This window comes from Euwallacea similis, chromosome 7, assembly GCF_039881205.1.
Source record: "Euwallacea similis isolate ESF13 chromosome 7, ESF131.1, whole genome shotgun sequence".
NCBI classification, from domain to species: Eukaryota; Metazoa; Arthropoda; class Insecta; order Coleoptera; family Curculionidae; genus Euwallacea; species Euwallacea similis.
The window spans coordinates 6416619-6439823 of record NC_089615.1 but is presented as its reverse complement, the minus strand read 5'-3'; the positions used below and the strand labels follow the sequence as shown (position 1 = coordinate 6439823).

The 23205-nt window shown below is 35.6% G+C and overlaps 1 protein-coding gene across 10 annotated transcripts in view; it reads left to right on the top strand.

Moving 5' to 3' along the window:
• The window catches only part of mmd (mind-meld), a 305289-nt gene that overhangs the window by 205898 nt on the left and 76186 nt on the right, over positions 1-23205 (top strand). For all 10 annotated transcript variants that reach the window (XM_066392108.1, XM_066392107.1, XM_066392110.1 and 7 more), the window contains exon 2: positions 10467-10517. In XM_066392108.1, coding sequence (XP_066248205.1) covers positions 10467-10517 — 51 coding nt within the window. The remainder of the gene's footprint in view (positions 1-10466; positions 10518-23205) is intronic.

Below are 23205 nucleotides of genomic sequence, written 5' to 3'. Positions count from 1 at the left end.
CTGGAAATATTGTTCAAAAGTTCCTGTCCGTTCATGTGAAGACTCACTATTACAGCTGATGAAGGGAAAAGCCAAACGAACGTTCAGGAGAACTCCAGCAGAGGAATTAGAACTTTTTAAAACCAAATGTCATGGGTCCGTCTTTCACATTTGTCCAGATTTTATATCGTTTGGAAATAAAGTATTAAAATTAAATTTTGAAAATGAAACTCATACACGGACGTCTGAAATACGAGAAAAAAAGAATGAAAGAGAAAAATATCGACTATTGAAAGGTTATTAATACTATAACTCCCTACATATCTTGATATAACCATTGCTGTACACATCAGATTACTGAGGTGATATGTTTTCAATATATTGCTTTATGGTTCTTCATGAGATATTGGATATTTATCCTCATCGCTGTGAAGATGACAGACTCGGAAAATTAAATACTAATGAAAAAATGAAAGGAATTATAGTAATTTGGATATTATCATGCGAAGCATCCAACAATATGGATAGTTACAGCTAGCCTTATTGGAGACACTGACTGAAAAGCGAGTTCTAAGGAAAAGATGAATATCGTGGACACAAAAAGAACGCAACGAATTTTTCATTTTATAACGTGGAATGCTTTAAGGTCTGTGAGATCCTTTTTCATGGGCAGTTTCGGAGATTCAAACCACCCTGCTGTCATTAACCCGGATGCGGCAGTTCGGTCATATGTATATAACACATAAGTGGTCCTTGGATAATGGATTAAATTTTAAAAATGTGTCTCTTTTTCTCATTATTGCTGTAAAAAGTGAAAAGAAAGACATTTTTAATGGTCTCCATAAAAACTATATTGAATTCTGCTTACAAACAACGCTAGAAATTTGAGTTTGTACTTTGACAATAAACTCAACTTCGAGCTACCCGCAGAAAAGAAATTTATGTCAGTGCTCATTAAATTAAAAAGTTGATTTACAGATATTACCAATTTAAGGGGAACCATAGAGATTGTGCAAGTGGGAGAAGGACCGCATAAGATTTAGTATGTCTCAGACAAAGATCAACAACGAAGTGGGCGGAGTCAGTCCGACCGGCTCCCCACTTTGATGTTTAGATTAATGTTAATTTCTCTCTCTTCGCAGCGATAGAATTTTTTTTAATATCAGAGCAAAAAGCAGCAATGTAAATAAATACAAAAAAATATTAATCCATCACTTGAACTTATATTAGTAAACATTCTGAATTTGTGAGAAATCTGATAATATCGAGCTGACTCGGCCTACGGCCGCCAGCAACCCACTTCGTCGGTCGTTGTAGGACTTTGTATTTGTGCTAAGCTTCTGCACAAAATCTATAAAATAGCAGTTTTATGCCCTAAAGAATATGTATATGGAACCAACTGTGTTTAGAAATAAAGCTTTTTCAATTAATCAGCTGATTTAAATCTTTAATGTAACGTAGAATGACACAAAGTTGGTCGTAATTAAAACGAAATGCGACTTGGAGACATAATTTAATCCGACGGCACTCGGAATAATGAAAACGCCTTCTAGATTTGAACATGTTCCCGGCAGCAACAAAATTATCGCCCACATTGTAGCGTTTATGCTCTTGTGCGAATAAAACCTCCATAGTTACAGGCAGCCTCCTTGAAAATGCCGAATTAAATTGTAATTATCTGGAAGTGGCACATTGTTCTGGATTTTCCAGAACTGGAATAATGTTAAAATCAAACCCCTAAAACATAATCTGTGCCTAAACTAAGCAGCGATTTTTTTTCTATCAATGGGGATTTACCCTTATCACTTTTTATTACTTGTATCTGTCAGTATCTATTGACCTTACCCACATAACTTCCTGAGAGACCTCAACATTGAAAAACAAATTGATCCATGTTTGCAAGATATCAGTGAGTCCGATATTATGTAAATCTCAACTGCTGACTGCTATTTTTTATTCGCACTGGAATAATCAAAACCAGCTCTTTGCTACTTTTATAGTTGTAAAACTGTACTACGAGCTTGTTTATTTCCGAAGAACGCGCTCAAACTAAGTTTTACTGCCAATTTCGAAAATTTATTGGTGCTTTTGTTTTGTCTGGAAGAGTTTTAAAGCAGCTTCATTTTTGCAGCTTAAAATAATTTTTTAAATAGAAATTACTCATATTTTTAATTGCCATATTGCAAGCTACCATAACCAACTTTTTGGATACAATTTCCTTTGTTGAGATCACTCGCCCTCCATTCTCCCTTTTGTTTGCTTAACTTGCTTTAACATTATTAGACCTAGAAGATGTTGTCTGTTAGGGTTAACCACCTTTATTGATGTATAATGCCCAAGTTTATGTATTGGGTTTTAAAATTTCGCAATAAGTTTCATTTTTTGGCGATTTTTGGAAATTATGCACGCATTCGCTGGATTAGTATAAATTACAAAAAACCAAGAGAGAATTCTATCAGGTAGTTTTTCATATTAAACTGCAGTTAGTCCGCTATCGAGCTGCATTAAATTGAAAGTCTTTTCTTATTAGAGTATACGAAGTTGTGGTTCTCGGTTTAGAATTCCTACGCTTTACCGTTTATTGGACTGGCAAAGCGTTTGGATTCTGAATCTGGCGTCACAGCATTGCCACTCTTCCACTGGATGCTCTTGAAGTCACAAAAGGAAAAACTTTATCGCTGGAAATATAATTTACAACTATCATGGAAATGGAAAAATTCAATTCTCATTGATGAAAACATCTGGAACTTTCCTTTAATTCATAATCAACGTTTAAATCCAAATTTCGTTTAACTATATTGACTTCGGATTTGGGATTTAACAGAAATCTAAGGCAACAGCAGAGATTAAATTGATAAGAAGAATAGAGAAAAATTAAAGCGATGAATTATTTGGGAAAGTGAACTCGTTACCAAAAAAAAGAGAAGCCCCTGGAAGGAAGAGTCAGATAGCACAGGATCGATTCAATTACTTAATGTCCATCCTTCAGCAAACGGAAAACAGAAGAATTAATATTTTAAGCTGCGTAACTTTTATATTGGAAATAAAAATGTAATGCAAGGTGAGAGTATGAGATAATGTTTATCAACCTGCCGTCGGTATAGCTTTATTTCTTATTGTTCTTTCCGAGCTAATCACCATTTTCTCGGTTTTCTGATTCTTCCTTCATGCATTGTTTCTACATTTCTTTTGTACCTCATTCATGTAGATGGATTTCAAATCGCTATTCGATATCGAATTACTGGGTTTATACGATTTTGACGATTTCAAATTGGAATTCGTGATGTTGAAACAAGAAACGTTTATCATAATTAAACGAGAAATTACGATAGCATGTCTTACACTTTCCAACGGTAAAATTTTTAAACATCCGGCAGATGTAAACTTAACACATCTAAGTCAAACGGTGCTCTTTTATCGAACTTTGGCGAATTTTAACGATTAAAGCAGAAGAATGTCAATAAATAAATCCTTTGGATTGTGTGATATATGTACGTATGTGCCAAGTCGCTACGAGAACAATGAAATCTCATAGCAAAGAATACGACACCTCAGTCGACATCAAATTGGAGAAAGAACTTACTGGATATCCAGATTGATATCGAATAAGCGAAAGGAATCGATACCATTTCAGGCATGAGTTGAAATCTCACTACTAACTGGTTCGATTTCGAATAAATTTTGTCCTCTTAACTAATTTCCTCATACTTTTATGAAATTTGACAATATTAAAATAAAATAAACTAAATTATTGGCATCTTTATTACCTATCAGAGAAGATGGTGCAATATGCATAGGTACCTGACACATTTCTGGTAGTTTAAGGAATAGTTCGGAAAAACCAATATATCTATAAGATATTCAAGAATTATTGATGCGAAGTATGCAGTGTTTAAGTTATTTTTTTATTTTGTGGTTAAATTAGAAATAAATCTCGTAATTGATAATTCCGGGTTTGAATTTGCTCCTGAAAGAGTTTTTAGCTAAGAAAAATGCGTGTAAATCCACTGCAGTGTAATACCTAACATGTGGCACTACCTATCTTATTCAGGTATTAAAAATGTATCTAACTTTTTAGCAGCCATCGACTGGCGCCATTTTGGGCGTAATTTACGATTTGCCACTAACTTTTTCTACTTTTACTTTGACGTGCCCGTTGTTTATTTTTTAATAAAAAAGTATACTACACTTTGTATATCTGTAGTACATTTTTTTATTAGAAAATAAACTCCGGACATATAGAAATACACTACTTTGTAGTCGCCCAAACACAGAAAATTGTATTTAAATGAACCAAAACTGTCGGAAACCATGGTTTTGCTTTGAAACCATATGACCAATGCGAAATATATATAAATCTCCCAAATTGGGAAAATGATATTTCAAATGAGTTGAAGCAGCAAAAATTACGTTTAGGTGTCCCAAACAACCAGATGTCGTATCAAACTAGGCTTCGTTAAAACCAAATACGATGGTCTATAAGTTAAATACTTATACGAATTACTTATACTCTGAACTTTTCTACATCGAAAAGGTATATGTATTAGGTTTAGAGAATTTCGTATCTCATTTGGGATTTTTGCAAATGAATTTTCCCCGGAAGTCCTCGCTTTTGTGAGGATACTAGTGTAGGGTCACCAAATTAGACAATTTAGAATAGATATAGAAGACATATTTCAGTATCAAAAATCACCATGAGAAACAGGTACTGTACGTAGTCCCTCAAGTATCGAGAATACCTGGACCACAAAACCTATAAACCAATATCAACAAATGTAAGACTTATTATTTGCAGATTTACGTTTGAATTTTGCATTCCAATACACGATATGCCCACAAGCTGTCTCCTATTCGAATAGAGTGGTTGTCTCCTTGACCGTGCAGATTTTTCTATAAAATGCCATTGAAACGGTAAGTGGATATATCCCCGAAGGCAATAACTACTCGAAAACCTCTTATCTGACCATCGTTATGGTCCCGTAATTTATTTCCGCCTTTAAATTGAATTCGAACCACGTATCTCCTCGAAATTTAGATTACTGCAGCAGTATGCCCACGCCAGACGACCTTTTCGAATGCAATCGATGACTTTTAACGTTTTATCCCCTCAAAACATCGAACCGCTTGGTGAAACCCCGTTTAAACTTTTTTCTCTTATTCATAGTGGAATAGTTAGAGAGAATTTCCATTATCGATTCTATCTTCCCCAATATGCAAACTCCTAAACGCAGAGCCAACCGGTACAATAGCTCGATTACTCCTTTCGCAAGAGAAACTTATTGGCAATATAGGTAATTTACAAGCCAAATTAAAGGTGGAACGACTGCGATAATTAGTGATAAAGCACTAAAGAAGCCGTCTTGTGTTCGATATTAACTACCGCAGAAGGTAATAACCTTTTAGTTTTCCGGCCTGAGAGAGATAATTAAACAGTTTAATTTTCATTGGTGTTCCTCCCTATTAGGAGCAGAGTGGCTTGTATTTAAGGAAAATAAATAATAGGGGTTAGAGACTTACTTTAGGGAAAAATTAAGGAAATTAAACTGTGTGAATGTGAATATCTTAGTTTTCGAATGGTCTTTAATTAAGAATTGAGAGAACTGCACTCTCAATATTCGTAGCCCCAAGGGGCGAACATCTTTTTCTATCTATTACCAGCAAATCATTTGCGCTAATAACAGAATCTGGAAAAGGGCTCTATAAATCATGATTTTAGAAACTGTAGAGGTCCTTTGTCAAATACTATCTTCCAGTATTCACCGATTTGCGTCTAATATCTCAACGGATAATTTGAAGATGGTGTTTGGCTAAAAACTCAAATCCTCCAATATAAATATGGTCTTCAGAATTTCTAGCAATCCTTATCGCAATTATTACGGAATCGCAGTAATTCCACAAGTATTCTGGGGTCTTTCCAGCAGCTAGAATTATACATTTTCTGCATGAATATTTTCAAAATATTTGTCACCTAATTAGATAACCTATGCCACTTTTAATTGTTTAAGAGCTGTTTTAAGGTAAACTTTTCGTACTTCGAAGATGCGCAAAATCCCCTTAAAACTTATTCTAAACCCGATTCAGTCGATACTTTCGTCCGAGGGACGAGGGAGAATTCACTTGAGGATTGGGCATAATACTAATTTGACAATGTCCGACTTCTTTTCTGACTAATGTGCTTTCGGACTCTCCTTCCTCATCAATTTGTGCACTAGGATTTTGGGCTAAACTATCCTTCGCAATCATTCGCAGATTGGAGCTCTGAAGTAAGCTCCAACAATGGATTTAGATTTTGGAGTTGTAAAAGCTCAGGATTTCCAGATATCTCGATGATGGCAATCTTCCATAGAGAATTTTTTTAGTCTCCTTGGAGGTCTTTCTTCTTTATAATGGAAACCGTTTTCTGATGAATCCCATATTCGGGACTCTCGAGTTAAACTTCGCAGTGGGATTAGTGAAAGTACCACATGGGTAGAAGGAAAGAAATTTGTAGAGGAAATTATAACAATTAGCCGAATAAAAAAGGACACTTACCTGTCTTGATACCTTTATAAGATCATGATCAAGATCATGATGCATAAATTCCTTGTAAATGTTTAAGTAATATTTTCCAATAACATTTATTATATTATTTTAATTTATAATATTATTAGCTTATATTCCTATCTATACATACTTATAATAAATAACGTCAATAAATATGGATAATATAAATTGCAGTTTCCTGTAGTAATACTATATGTTTACCGTAATGAGCACACGTCAATCATCATTACATCCTCGACCTCTATTTCAACGCAATAATGTGTCTACTCTGTGTTGATCAAAGAGCCCGACGTCGCCTAAGCTCTCCATGTACTGACTAATCTCTGGGTCAGACTACCCCGATGTTATCATATATTATCCTATCAAGACGGGAAATTAGCATTTGCCATATATTAAAATACTATTATTCCATGTTGCTTTACGCGACGTAAAGAATTTCAATAACGTGTTTATCGTGGGTGAAATGAAAGCAACTTTATTTTTATTGTTATAGTTAATCCATATATACTCCCTCCGTTCGGAAATAAGGGCTCGATTTTCTTTTTTTCAGGAATTAGGTTTGTCTTAGTAGGCTTTGACAATTTTTTATTGTCTGTTGCTTACTTCTTAATAATATATAAAGGGTGTAAATAAAATAGGGGAACATAGTTTAAGGTCTAATTTTACATTCGAAAATATGAAGAAAAATTGGTACAAACATGCGTCCGCAAAAGCCTCCTAAGGGAGATATGGTCCTTCGAAGGTGGCCTCCAAGAAATGCGGAATGGCGGGCGGAACTAGGAAGGGAGCTGTATTTACCTAACATGTTCCTGTATCCTTTAACTTTTATGACAATTTGACATCAAAATATGATTTCTTGTCTAAAATTACATAGAAAAGGTACTCTTGATAAATTGTCGTGGGACGGAAGAAAAAGTTTAAGAAATACGCCGCTTTAGAGGAAACATTGCAAGATGAAAAGCGGAAATTAGGTAATACATTTTTTATTGATTTTGAATTTGATTTTTTAACCGTTGTTATTGTTTCATACCTTTTATTTAAAAAATAGGTTTTCTTTTGCTGGACAATTATTGAGCTTTGCAATACTAGACACTTATTTCTGAACAGAGGGAGTGTATAATATAATCTTTGATCCAATCCAACGAATGAGCCTTTTCTTTGTTTCTAAAAAAGGTTCATTCATTGGTCATCACATTATCATTTGGTCTCTCATAATAAAAACACTTACGTCTATACATAGATAATCATTTTTCAGTTAGTAGCCGAAGTCTTTTTACCGCCTTCTCAGTTGTTTTGTCATGTATTATACAATAAGAGTATTTATCTGAGTATTGCAATTTGTATACTGTTTTCTAAGCTATCGTTGTATATATCATGACAGTATGTATTATAAAGAAAGAGTAAAGCCGGCAATCCCTGAGGGAGTCCTTGTTCAGGGGAAAAATGGAAAGAAAAGGTGTCGGGGTCGTCAATTTATGCTTCTAGTTGTCTGTTTTCAAGTCAGTTCTTGATGATATAGTGTGGGTACTTTGAGGCTAGTATATATATATATTTTTTTTAATGATTTTTTGTATATATAGTTATTGCCGTTATAAAATGAAAATGAGAAGAGCTTCAAGAATATAAAAGATGTTAATAAATTACTTAATATTCCAGTTTACTGATTGCAAAACCGAGGAAGAAAACGAATTAGACCCTCTTAAATTAGAAATGGCACAAAACTTACTTTAAGTAACTTATAGAAACTAGTGGTAAGTTACAACCTCATAACAACCAATAAAATTTTGAATATATCTGCACATATTATTGGCCATTTCCGATTTATCCTTTGACACAGTTTCTGCGACCCTGGCACTCCTCACATAAAACGCTCATGAATATGGTGACAACTGATTTTGCAGCTCATATCTAATCATTATTCCTCCAAAACAAGTAAATCAGTATTATATCTCCAGGGATTCATTGCAATACACCTTTACTGATCTGCATCTCATTAATATGCATTGTTTAAGGTTTAGGATTGCATGGGTTTGAAACAATTGTTTGAAACTGGCATCAGCTACCATTTCCAGCGACAGTTGACAAAGTTTCGGAAAGCTAAGGAGCTTAGCAAGATTACGTTTCGGTGACTCCGTTTTATAAATCGTGGTAAATCAATTTGACAAGATCTCGATTTGCGCAAGCCGTAATGGGAAAACAACGTTCAATACTGCGGTTGGATTACTGAAAAATACGCCAGTTTTTATTCATTAAAGTCGGTGGTCTTTAAGGCAGATAGGAAGGGGCACGGACTTAAAGTGCTGGTCACGTTTCCAATGTTGCTCAGACCCCCCCCGAGGTCCAGATAAAGACATTGTGCCAAATTCCATTATCCCTATCCGAAGGAGAATCGCCTTAGGTTCAATACTAAAAAAATTAACAATTTTTCCCAAATTAGTTGGGTCAGGTACAAGCCCTAAAACACTTTTTCATCGCTTGTTTGCCCCGACAAACAACGGACGGTCCAACAATAACAAGCCATCGCTAGCGACTATTCGCAGCATTATTTTCCAAAGTGGCGCTCCCGAAGGCCTTGTTAAGACCCTGAGATTTAACGGCTGAATATAAATGCCCTTAGGTGGCTTGGTTATATACCTTGGTGTTGCTTCTCATATACACACAGCAACAAAATTTTAGGTTTCTGAATTTACATGACATTCTGCACCCAACTTTGAAACGTACACTATTATTCTTGTTAAGAAAGTTTGCTGCCTCCATTTAGCTTGTTTGTGATAATTTATCTGTATTATTAGTTAGATTAGAGCGACCATGTCACGTAATCTAGAAAGCAATGCCCGAGAGGTATTAGTGTTTCCACGTGAGTGACAAAAGAGAATTTAGTATTTGGCTAGTGGTCTCTATAATACTTGCTCCAAATTCAGGGATATTGTTACGATGGGATGAAATACAGATGGCCACGGGATAACGCAGATAGCCCTAAGACAGCACAGATGTTTACATAACTCATATTGTTCAAATGTTTCAATTTTTCTCAATTAAAAATTCTTTTAACATTAACTTGTCATACATCATCAAATTCAGAAAATATTTTCTGTGAAAAAATGTTTAAAAAAATTGCAGTTCTATTTTAAATTCTAAACTTGACACCTGATGCGGAAGTTAAGTTAAAAAAAAAATCAACTTTGAAGTTACCTAGTAGTCTGAAAAACGTAATTTTATTTAGTTTTTAGTTCATCAAAATCCGTTGTTAAATAACTGAGTTATATCTTCGTTTTTTCTTTTTGAGACAGCCTGTATAATTCACCCTGAAAAATCCAGCAAGCAAAGAAAATCAATTACGACCCACTCCCTAGGTATAAAATATTCAGTGTTTGCTCAAGTTATCTATTGAACTTAAATCCGTATACATCGAAGTCTCTGTTTTCTGAGGATAATGGCTCTTGACTTTTCATCTGTACCAGTTTCAACAAATCTTCACCAAGCGACGACGTAAAAAGATGAGAAAGCAGAAATATGTAAAACAACAAAAGAATAAGTCGATCCAACACATTCAGAGCCATTCGACGCTTTTCGACTGAAACCATTGAATCAACCATGTAATACCCCCTAACAGCAATAAAGGAAAAAGGGGAATGTTGCCCTGTGCGATCTGATGAACATTTTTGTGTGGGACCCCAACATGCTTATTTATCTCCAGCTGGATCAGTGCCTGATTCATAATTATTTCTTAGTGGATGGATTCAGGCATTAGTTATATCTGAAAAGAAATTATTGTTTTTGTTGCTATGTTTAATTCCTTCTTCCAACAAATGTCCCTAACCAGGCAAAATATTATATTATGTTTATATTTCTCCCATTTATTTATATTCTGGTCAACGGTAAAAAGTGACTAATAATGCATAGAGGTTAAAATTTTATTGTGAAGATAATTCTCTTTTTTCCAGAGGCTGACTACACAATTGATGACTCGTTCTGGATGGAAGAAAACCCAACGGGTAAGTTCTTAATTAACATAATTTCCCTTTTCTACTGCGCGTCATTTCGCGATCAAACTTTCCGTATTTCCTCAATGTTACGGCAAAGAACTTGCATTCAAATAAAAGTGTTTTTTCATAAGTACCTTTTTTTGAATTTTGGTGTTCATCAAAACTACTTCGTGCCTGCCGCCGTATTTTCTCAAGATTAAGAAATTGGCAGGCAAGACGTTTTGGTCAAAAACTTCAAAGAAACCTTCTGAGGTTTGTTGATATAATGCGTGGTGGGAAATTTTATTCCTCCTTCAATATAATTTGAAAGTTAAAATCACGCCAAACCTTCGATCTGTTCATACGTTGCCTTTACCTTTTTTTTTGCGATTAGGGTGTGACCCTTAATAAGCACTTTAGGTCGGAATTGAATCAATAAAAAATAGTTAGTTGATTTTTGGTGACATTGGAAGCGGACTCATGATATAGGTCTTTCATCCGCAAGATAGCGTATAAGAACTATGAATAATTCATTGAGTAGAAGATTAATTTTTTGCGAGGAAATTTCTCAAATCGATTAGAAAGCAGGAATTATTCTATGCGGTCGTTGCGAGATGGCAAAAATTACACCCAAACGACGCATCATAACTAATCATACTTTTTATTACATGTGTTCAGTTTCTCGCTCGTCCCCTATTAGTTCACGACAGTTTCAGGCCCTCCTTTGGTGACAAAAAAGCCTAAAAGTTCTATCTCCGTTACTGGACTTTGTAGAAAAATTGGTCCATATACTCTACAATTGTAGGATTCTTTGTTAGCATGGATATCTTCGATAATCAACTAATTATTTTTCCTTCGAACCTGTATACCTATTCAACATATCTTGTTAGTTTTCACATGGGTGAAAAAAACTTTATAAAGATCATCTCACATTGCCTGCTGAAGGGTTTCCACAGGCTTTATGTAAATAAGGAAAAATTGAAATTGTTTTCAAGTACCGATATTGGGTGGAAGAATCCTAATCCACGACAACACCAAGGTTGTTTTGCGTATCGAAATAATTCATTCCCGAAAGGATGAAAATAAAATACCTATCTTCTTATGATATATTCGTTGCATATCCATGTAAAGAAACCACCAAAAATTAAGTTAACATATTCTTTGTGGCTTTATGAACCGCTCAAAACATCTTTGTGACGAAGCATTATGATACTAAGGTCAGTGATTATAGGAGGTAGAGGAGTTTCAGAATTTTTAGCTTTTCAACATGTCAGGCAAGTTAAAAAAATGCTGAAACAAACGATATCTTAACATTTTTTCCAAGAATAATGGAATTGGAAATTTAGTGTCATATTAAATGGAAGCGACAAGTCGATATCACGGAAAGTGTTATTATCAGTTTCACCATTAAGTAAACATCCATATTAATTTCGAATTATTTCAGAGTTTACCGGAGTTTAATATAAAATTTCCATATCAACAATAATCCAATTACCTTAAAAGGCGGTTCGACCCTCGTTAAAATAACCTGAACTCGAAGGCGGGATCTGCAATTTTAGGAAACTCACTTCGACTTGAGAAGTTTGTTCGAGGAGCTATTTTGCACACGAGATCGAGCCTTTATTGAGTCGCAATGTAGAAATTGCGGTTGAAAACTTCTTTTAATTTGTTAGTTTTATTTACGGCATCTATGCATTGACGGGGTTTGACCGGAGTTAGGTTTGCCCACGTGAGAATTATGCCTACCGTACACCTGTCTACAAGTTACAGCGTTTGTATTTAAACCGTTCCTCTATCTCTAGAAAGTTAGGAGATAATTGCCGTCATATAAAATCTAGGACATCCAGTATAGCCTCACTTAATGATGACATTAAATTGGTGTTTGGGGGTCCACAACTCCATTAGATAAGACCCTCTCATAGTAAAATTACCTTCATTGCGAAACAAGTCTATTGTTTTAATCCGATAAATAAGAGAGACCAAAAATCTGTTTACAGTCAGCTTTATAAGGCAAGTTAAATTTTATTTGACTGGCACTTTTGGTCAAGCTCAGGATTAGTTAGTTGCTGATTGCCTGATTTCTGAAGTAAATTTTTTTGTTAACGTGCTGTTTTGCATGAACCTTTTAAATTGGCCATCAGACATGCCGACTCTTTTTACGAGGGGACAAATGAGTTTAGTAACACAGATTGAGTCCTAATTAACCTCCATTGAACAGGAAGGTCAATATCCCTGGGTAGCTCAAGTATTGTCCATCGACTGGAATAATTTTTGGGGTTGTTTAGTTGATTGGAAGGAAATAAGCGGATTACTTTCAAGCTCACGCCTACAGCATTCACCCTTTTTAAACGTCAAGCAAATGAACAATTTTCTAAATAACAGGAAATTGAATATAAACAGATTTTTCCATTTAAACTCTAAATGCTGACCCAGGTAAGCCATTTATCGTATCCGAAAGCGAGACACGTCCATAAATCTAACTGCCCGCCAGTGCAGTGGAACAAAACAATCATAACTCTCGGTTGAGGGGCAAAAAGTAAAAATTAATATCGGCGCAAGTCTTCTTGCACCCGGAAAAAGCGCCACTGTTTTTCCGATTCGCCTTTATTTACGGCCAATAAAAGTGCACTCTTCGGTCGATTTGCCTTATTCGGATTCGTTTACGGAAAACTCAGAAAACTCGAGTTGCTCTGCTTTATTGGTTTGTGGGATATTGGAACCATAACTTGTATGCTTAGACTCGGTTTGATTTCCCGTTTTTAACTGAGGCGAGTTCTTCGAAATGTTGAATAATTTTTTAACTGTAGAGTAGAGCTGACGAGCGGTGCTAAATCACAAAGGGCTAAACTAGCGCCGGTAATTTTACCAAAAACTTAGCAACAATTCAGTAGCTGTTTAGAGTTATTAACAACTTTTTGCTCCTATTTACTAATTTTGGAACAGATTGATTTTAAGTAACACATCGTTCAATCAAATAAGAAGACTATGTTCGTATCTTGAGTTATCAATTAATTGGCATAGACAATCCAAAATTCACACCGATGATGGTAAAACTCTGCTTTCTCTACAAAAGCAATGTCTTTAGGCGCAAGTTTCTCTTGGGCGAAAGCGAAAAAAAATTGTCTAGACGCGAATCGGAGGACCTTCTAGTTCCCGTATTTGGATTAACATAATCAAAAATTCATGACACTTCGAGGCGTCGAAAAGCGCCATAAAAACCACCTGGCCACTGATATAAATCGAGATACTGATGACGTCACGCACCGCACGTGATTGCTTGGCAAACAGCCCCAATTTACTATACTACGTGTCCGCTCTTCGGATGGGGGCGCTATTTTTCACACCAAGAGCTCCAGCCGCGTGATGAAGAGCTGACAAATGGCCAATGAATCCCACTTCTGATTTGTAATATGTTGTTCCCCAACTTGGAATTGCGTAGTTCGCCAAGGAATCAAATCCCGTAAATTCAGCGGAAGCTCAGGTTAAAATTTTAATTAAGCAGTACCTCGAGGTTTGCAGCATAAAATTGTGACATTTCCGTCCTCGTACTTATAGACTAAATCTCTAGCATCATAGCATAGAGGCTGTTGTATTAAGCTTTCCAGAACTAAGCATTATTAAATGAGCACGGCAGCTTCCTTTGTTGGTTCGAAACCCAATTTTGTCCGTAATTATGCTCGGTGGGTCGAGTTGGAAATTGAATTGAGCGAAACAAGTGTCTGTAAATTTCTCTACCGGATAATGGAAGTAGTTAATGGAAGTACCTGTTTAAGCAAAAGTTTCTCGGGTTACACCTAGGAGTAATTGCAGGAAGGCAAACAAACACTAAAAGGGATAGCAATTTGCTTACGGCTACGCGGAAGTTGCTTACTTTTCGAAGCTAAAGCTCTGGATTATACATTCGGGCCTCGGCTTTTGAAACAAAATCTCATTCTATCCAACAACGATCAATTTTTGCTGTCCCATGGCGTAGATGGGATCCCAAGTCCTGCTGAAAAAAGTTAATGAAAGCCTTTGTCGAGCCGAATACCTCTCTGGCGTTTAATTCACTGTTTTCAGTTACGCTGATTTATGGCTTAGATGAAGAGACGAAAGTCCAATTTTCATTTAACCGATGCACACCACTTTCCACTAAAAGCAAATGAAATCGTTTTCCTGTGTTGTGGATAATCGCTATCAGAGGATTCGATACACGATTTTTTGATATGGACTAAATATTATTTAGCAACTTAATGATCATGTGAACATTTGCCGATGAATTTTTAGCACTCGTTTAAACTGCACTCGGCGGCTTTAAATTCGGGCAACCATAATTGACGTTTGAATGTATCATAACTTTTTTCCCATTTCCTGATTTTAAAGATGTTTAAAATAATTTCCCAATTTTTTAAATATCAGTAATTCAGGCAGACGTCAAAGATAGAAAGAAGAAAGAAAAGCATAGCATGCGTGCTTAGTATGCGCGCCCCATGTACATACACTTAAGGGCTAGAAACACTTTTTTCCAAGCGGCCTTAAAGTACAAAATTATTTACCCAAGAATATGGATACAAAATGCTATTTTAACGCTTAGGACTAAAAGCAGTTTAATGAATGCACTACTGGCTCCGTGGTAGTACAATGCTAGACCGATCGTTACATCGCACATGATACAGATTATAATAGAACTACGTCAAAAATGTTTACACTCATTACAATCAACCATAAAGCTACCCAAGGCAGCATCCTGGGTTCATAACTTTCATATACTCCAATATACCGTGTACTATTACTATGCCGATGTCACTGGTTTGTTAATGTCGGAGATGGATTGCAATAGAGCTTTGTCGGGATGGTAACTCCTCTCGGATTATAGCTAATGAATGGTTTCATGGTAACAAACTTAGAGATAACAACAAGAAAATGAACTTTGTAATATTTGAGACAAGTAGAGCAAATTTAAATAATGATAGTCAACATAGACGTGCAGTCTAAATCTTTTAGATAAGTAATTTTGTCAAATTTTCGGGTATAGAATTATGTAACACTTTGTGTTGGCAAAGGCGTATTGACAATGTAGTTTCGAAACTTAATAAGGTTTGCTACAGCTTTCGAGTGCTCAGTAGCTATGCGAATATTCAAACGAGAAGGACGTTTTATCATGGAAACTTTGAATATCCTATTAGATACGAGATATACGAGTACATAACTCTCTGCAGTCAAAGCGCACATTTTTGTAAAATAGTTTTAGTACCCAAACGAGCGATCAAAGTAATGGAATGACTCTGAAAATTAACCTTTAACGAATGAACGTATTTTTTTAGAATGATGACCAGTATATCTTGGAATTTTTAAAAATTAACTGCTTTATTACTTGAGCGAGGAAAGTGCATGATTAATATAGCTTTTATTAGCTTTTATGGAACGAACCTGACAGATTTCTTGAATTGTCACGTCATACTGATTATCTGGCAGCGTTTGATTCTTCTAGAATATTTACAATGCCGCGCTCATGGCGGCATTGATTTGCTAAGGATTAACTGTAAAGGTATATTAAAAAAATACCACAGGCAGTGACCATATACTATACATTTCGGAATATTTATTATTGAACTTACAAATAAGGCATTATCTAGTGAATTAGCCTCAGTTACTAATTATAGAAACAGAACATTAAAGTACACTCTTCGTTTACATAAACTACCAATATATGGATATGGTCCATTCTATAGCTGCATTAAACTACATATTAGGCTGTCAGTGTGCACAAAGGAATGTCCAAAATAGACTATATGAAAAGAGACGTAGATGTATAGTACATAGATTATATTTAAAATTATATATGTCTACCTATTGGAGATCTGGAAAGTTAATTGGATAAATGATAATTTCATTTCATGCTCATTCTGGACATTTTTATCTTGGACACGCTGTAACTGAATTTTAAAACTTTTAGGTATTGAGACATGAGAAGTTAATTCGATAAATGAAATCATATTTGAAAAGAAATAAAAAATTAAACCTAGCAAAGTTCTCTCTGAACGCCGCACTAGAAAATGACAAATGCTTTAATGATACTTTAATAAGACAATAATTGAGTTTGATACTGATGCACTAAATGAAATAATATAGTGTGTCCAACATATAAAGATACACCAAAAGTAGAAGATTTTCCTGGAATCTTTTAAAGGCGCATCCATTAAATGACAGCTACACAAGTGACGTAACTCACTAGGCTTTAAAACAAAAGAACGCCCGATTATGCGTATTAATAGTTTCGGATTACATACATCTCATTGGCTGTCGCATTAACACTCGACTGAATCGTCTAAGAAACGATATCGGTACGAAAATTTACACATAAAGGTACCAGTCATAGGATGAATGATAACAACGATACGACGGTCTCCAAACAGCCAAATGCCTTTACACCCTTTTTTGCGAGCATACGAACCACAGTACCGATGCACCACACACAATAATTTATCGCTTTCGCCTCGACTTTCAATCTCTGGGCTCAGCACATGAAGACCCATTTTTACTCCTAGTAGGATAGGATAAATTTTTTCCTGTAATGGCATATAACTTTCATGTTGTATTATTATGACACTGAAAAACCATTGCCATGGGACTTAATGTCAAGATAATATGCAGGATGTACTTGAACTCTTGTATGATTTGAAATTTATATAATATTTTGCTGATATCGTTATTTTAGCTTGATTTAAAATGTTACTTCGTTTAAAAAAAGCTTTATAAAAGCAATGGACGTCCAAGAGTTTTCATTTAATAGTAGTGCCAAGTCTTCTAGATAAGCAGCTATCAAGTTAAGCCCGGCTTACGTAATTAGCATATTATGTGGGTGCAAACGGCGGTAAATAATCTTGTTCTGCTTTTCACATCAGTTTTGTCGGCATATCTGGTAACCTCAATTGCTTGAAACAAATGCTTTAAATCTGGGAAATTCCCATTGAACCTGAAACTAGCGGGGTCATCTCAATCTTTAAGAGCACGGTAAGTGCAAAAACTGTCGCCCCATATCTCTAGTTACGTCCGTTTCCAAAGCCTCTTAAGATTGCTATCAATAATAAATTATCGAGCTTCCTAGAGAATCGGGAGCTACTTTCGATTTCACACTTTGGCTTCCGGAGGGGCAGGTCGACAGGACAGGAGATTGGACAGTTCGTGGTCGAATTTCTGCGAACCTATCAAGAGGGGGGGGGGGGGGCAATTACCGCCTTCTGCGGCCTTTCGAAGGCATTTGACTGCATTTCAGGCGTAACGTTTCTAAAAAAATTGATAGAATATGGGATCCACGGGCCCACTAATGGCATAATAGAATCTTAATTACAAGATAAAACCCAGATAGTTGAGCGTTCGGGACGCAAATTATCGTCTCGCCAACCGATGAGTAGAGTCCCACAGGAATCGATCCTCGGTCGGTTAACACTATAATTTTGAAAAATAGGTTCATCGACTTAACTTCCATTGGAACAGCTTATTTAATCATAGCGTTAAGTTCCGGGGGAACTTAGTTGGGTGATTGCATATTTTATGATTGGGAAAAGTCTTGTCGCCTGCATTTTTGAACCCTAAGAATGCCCCGTGTACTTGAATTGTTCATATTCCAATAGCTTCTCTTTAACTGGATATAACATTGTTTATGATTAATACACACGAGAGCCGTACACATGTTTCTGTTGCTGTCTTCAATCACTTTCCGACTGTAATAAATAACATGACTCTGAGAGCTGTCGCCTTGGAATTTTATTTTATTTCCATGTTTGAATTAGACATAAAGTGTTGTCAAAAAGATGTTTTATGTTTATTATTTACGATGTTGTAAAACCTAAAATGATTTTAAAAAGTCTTATCTACCAGAATTAACGATTATCGTAAAAAATTGGAATGGCCTGTAATTTTGTCAGGGAGCGTATATATGTGTTTTTATTTAAAACTGTTTTCTAATCGTGGAAATGTACATAAGTGCCTTGTTAAAGAACGTTTACTTTAATTGAATTTAATTATTTTTTAGTAATACTATTTCAATCGTCCAGGGATTTGTAATATTCGCCATATTAACAAAATGAGTCTAGTTCCTAATTTAAGCACCACATGTAACAAGGATTACACGGAACAGTAAGCATGTTATCGTGTAGACAATGGTCTCGGTTGGACACGAGACCGAATATCTATTATTAGGGGTTCACTTGATCGGTAAACTAAGTTCCTCCCTATGACTTTAACATGATGGACTCAACCAGTAATTAACTAGCAAAGAAAAATATCGTTAATAAGTAGGGCAGTCTGATGACTTATGTGCAAGTTCGATTCCCGTTTAAAATAGATAATAAACTGTGGTTGAACTTTCTCCTCTGCAAATATGTTATTTCATGAACCCACAATTATTTGAACAATAAATATAATATTTTTCCGCATTCAGTTTTAGTGACAAAATTATGCAGTAACTGTAACAAACAACAACTGCATCCCCGACTTAATCCCAGATCTATTATCGATTTACAGACCTCAATTCGTCCAGATAGAAAATGGACATTATTCACTGAGTGGAAACTACAGACGCTTATTTTCTTTTCTATTACAGTGAAGAATAATTACTATTGCTAATGCTAATGTCTCCGTTGATATTAATAAATGAGTTTCGTGCCTGTCGCATCCAACAGTAACTGAGGGCTAAATAAAGCTCTTTAACAAATTAGGTGTCCCAACACTGCTTAATCCCCTCGACTGGGGCTCGGGAGGCGCTTAATTAACATTTTGAATGTCCATGCGGTGCATCTGTGACGATTTCATTAGCCCTAATGTTGCACCTTTAATGGAAATGTTTTGGTGTTTGGGAGATTTTAGAGATGGACAACGGGGTAGCTTTTCTGTAGGTATTGTTATCTCTAATGCACATGATGATATGAATTAAAATTGGAGAGTCGCTGATCGTGATATATTCACTCGCTCTGATTGATTTTGTGTATTCTGCGATTTAGTTTTGTAATTACGCAGCGTTATAGATATAAAATTATATGTATGTCGTTTTCTGGTACTGGACGTTTATTCTCATTTAAAGTGGTTCCCAAAAATCATGAGACCGATCGTGATTATGGAGATGCGGAAGATGCTGATGATGTTGATTAAATTAATGATGAGGATAAAGTTGATGAAAATTCCGACAAAAAAGCTGAATAAAAATAATCGCATGCTTAAGTTTCTGATCTTGCTTCTCCTCCTCGGTAATTTTTTTGAAATACCAATGAGCCTGCTTAAAATTTCTCATAGCAGTCGGTGATGTCGGTAGTTTTTTTCATGGTTGTTAAAATACCCTTAAATGAAGATACCTCATTATGCATTGCAAAAGATGGGAAGGAAAAGTTATTTTGATCCTCCGCCATTTCTTTTTTTCTTTCTTTCTTTGTTTCACAATCACACTCGACTCGTGAAGGCCTCTATCTGAATTTTATTTTGAAGATGGCACTCTTCCCCATTTTGAATCCTAAGACCACCAAGTTTGCGTAAAAAAAGATTGACACGTTCAGATATTAAAGGAGGATCAGGGACTACAGACGGACACTGTATGTACCAGGTTGTGCCTTAACGGCCCGTTTCTTTATTTCACAACTTAAATTGAATTCTAACTATTCCTCCAACGTAATTTAATTTCGTTCGGTTCAAGATGTTATCTTTGCAATTTCTATAAAGTTTCGAGTATTACATGCAAACTTCGCCGTTCCGCAGCTACTCGTTCTATACGATAAAACTTTTATATCTTGCGACAAATATTAACAAGTTCGAAGGCAAGTTCCGACATCCTTTACAGGCACTAATGGTGCTTCATTAAGCCCACAACGCGTCTATAAGATTTTTTTAGCATTGCAAATTTTTTATCGAGATACTGAGACAAGCCATCGAAGAATTCAAAAATATTAACCTCTGCACTGTAAAGAAATAATTACGAATTGATAGAATTTATTCCTGTTTTTGCTCATTCTGGGTATAAATTGCATTCCTATCTCTTCCGGCTTTATATACAGTTAATCCCCGCAGATTTCACTAGCGTCAATCTTACCACCGCAAATAGAAAAAATATAAAGAAAATAAAATTGTAATTTAGATTAGAGCTGCTCATCTAGGGTTTATCGCTGCATCCGACCGAAATGGTTCTCTTTGGCTTGTTGTTTTAATTTCCCGGGCGTTAGATGGGAAAACACAGACCAAATCGATAAGGTCACTGTGATAATGTTGGATTGTTGACCTGCCCAGGAGGGAATCGGCGTTCTAATTTCAGTGTTTTTCAGATAATTTTTTGCATTTTATGCTTTAAATGAATACCGGATCTCAACAGAAATATGTATAACTCCTAATTACTTTACCATTCCTTAGAAAAATATTTAATTAGGAATTTAATTTAAGTTAAATAATTGTATGTGGTCCATGCTATGGCAGGAATTTTGTTGGTAAAGTTGCTGAGGCTTTAACAAGTTGAAATTAGCACCAGACCTATTAGAAAGTTGCATGTTTAGGTTCTCTATTTGATGGTTTGTTGGGTCATGAAGAAAACTATTCAAGTTGTGGATTTAGGGGTGCGACGCTTTAAATAAAGCAGAGAACTGATACTTGACAATTTACTTCAACGTTTAAGCTCGGAATTCTGGAACGTTTATCCAAAAGTAGGTACAATGAATATGAGTTAATAGTAACATTAGAAAATACAGGCAAATCTGCTTTGCCATTATTCCATTGATTATTACAAGTAGAGAGAGAATTAATCTATGAATCCTTCGCTTCAACCTTAATCCAACTAGACCGTAACAATTTTTCTGATGTCAATAACTCAAGTCCTGAACTGGTGGTTGCCTTACCTAAAAGATCTTAACTTTAATAGGTGAATCAACCATACAAATTTTGGCAGCCTCCAAATCCTGCAAAATCACATCAATTGGGGTACTCGGAGTAAAAATATGCGACCTCTTGGAGATGCAATCAAAAATAGAACCTCGACATCGCTGTTAATCAACAACGAATTTTTTTAAAGTTAATTGAAATTCTGGGTTAATGCAAGTGTTGGGATAAAACTGAATTGAAGTTGTATTTGGTAGTTTATTTAGCTTCCTGGGAACGTCAAAACATTCTTACGAACTTCTATTACCGGTTTGTTAATTAATTTATTTTTTTTCTTTTAAGTCAGAAAAGTTGATACTGCTTTGCTCGGAGGTAATATGGAAAGTTGACGGTTCGCTCTCGCCCAAAGTAACCGTCAATTCGCAACTTTCTTCATAACTTCACGGCACATTAACTTTACAACAAACGAGTCATAAAACTTTCGGTTTACTCGAAATGTCGCCAAACTTACTCATATATCAAGCGGGAATTTTTCTTATTTTATCTATCCTAACATCCTCATGATTTAGAGTTCTTCCGGGCAATACGAATAAAGTTTTCCTCTTTCCTGTTTATTTACCTTTTTGTTTTTATGATTCTAGCATTGTACTTACGTAAATTTCTTGTGCAACAGCACATGTAATCCGCCATCGTTCTCTGAGGAGAGCGTTGGTAAACAAAAAATTATCAAATTTTATTGATCTTTCAGCAATACTTCGTGCAACTCAAACTGAATTTCGGCGGTTTGACCCAAAAGTCTTCGGCACGATTTCTACAATTTGATATCAAAGGTTTAATTTAAGCCGGCGAATAGTTTGCATACAGGGCCCACAAGCTTAATTTGCCTAAATATGCCTTTGAGTGGTCGAGGAATTCCATTTGGGGGTTTCCACTTTCGGGATGCAATTTTGAGTTTCGTTATCCAGTCCGTGTTAAGCGGTTTCAGTGATGTTGTTATTGCTCCTAAACTTTATCACATGGAGTTTCTCTGGTTTCCGGTTAACAGAAAACTTGATCAACGTTTCAGGTATTAATCGATCTGTATACACATCTGAGTTTACGGTTACGTATGCAAATTAATTTCTTAGTGTGAAACTTGTAAGAGCACTAAATGGTACTCAGATAACTTGTGCAATAATCAAATTTTAAGAAAACAGAGAGGGAAACAGCTTTGCATTGAAAGAAATCTTTCCGTGTTATAATTTATGATGCACTTTAACATTTTGAAATGGAAACATGAGGCGTGCGATTCAAGGGATAGATCGATGTCTTGTACCAGATATTATGTGATTAAGTATTCATTGTATCATCTCATCCTTGAAGCTTTTTTGAAGTAATTAAATTTGAACGTTTGGTAATTGTCACCAAAACTCCAACCTAAGGCAATTTTGCTAATGGACTGTAAACATGTGACTTATCAACTTTACGCCCTAAAACCCACAAATTACACTTTACTGGCAGGTAACGCTCTTGATCACTTTGTGTCGTTGCCGTGCAAGTTTATAAATAATTCCCAAAATCAAAACCAATGGCAATTACTTATTTCCACATTGTAGTTTTAGTGTCACCACAATTTGTTGTTCATCTTCTGTCCACTTCGATCATCGGTGAGGGTGAGTCCTGAGTAAAACGCAAGTTGTTAACGTTTACACGGAAGACTTACCTGGACGATTTATTAAGTTTAAAATTGTTCCTCATGATATAACCCTTTGTTGTTATGTGATCCGGCAAAAATACCACAAATCAAATATTTTTTCCTGCTTACCTAGTAAGGGCTGCTCGAAATCACATACGTTCATTTTGGTTTGATGCATCTAAGCTTCCGATGAAGCTCACATGCTTTTGGATT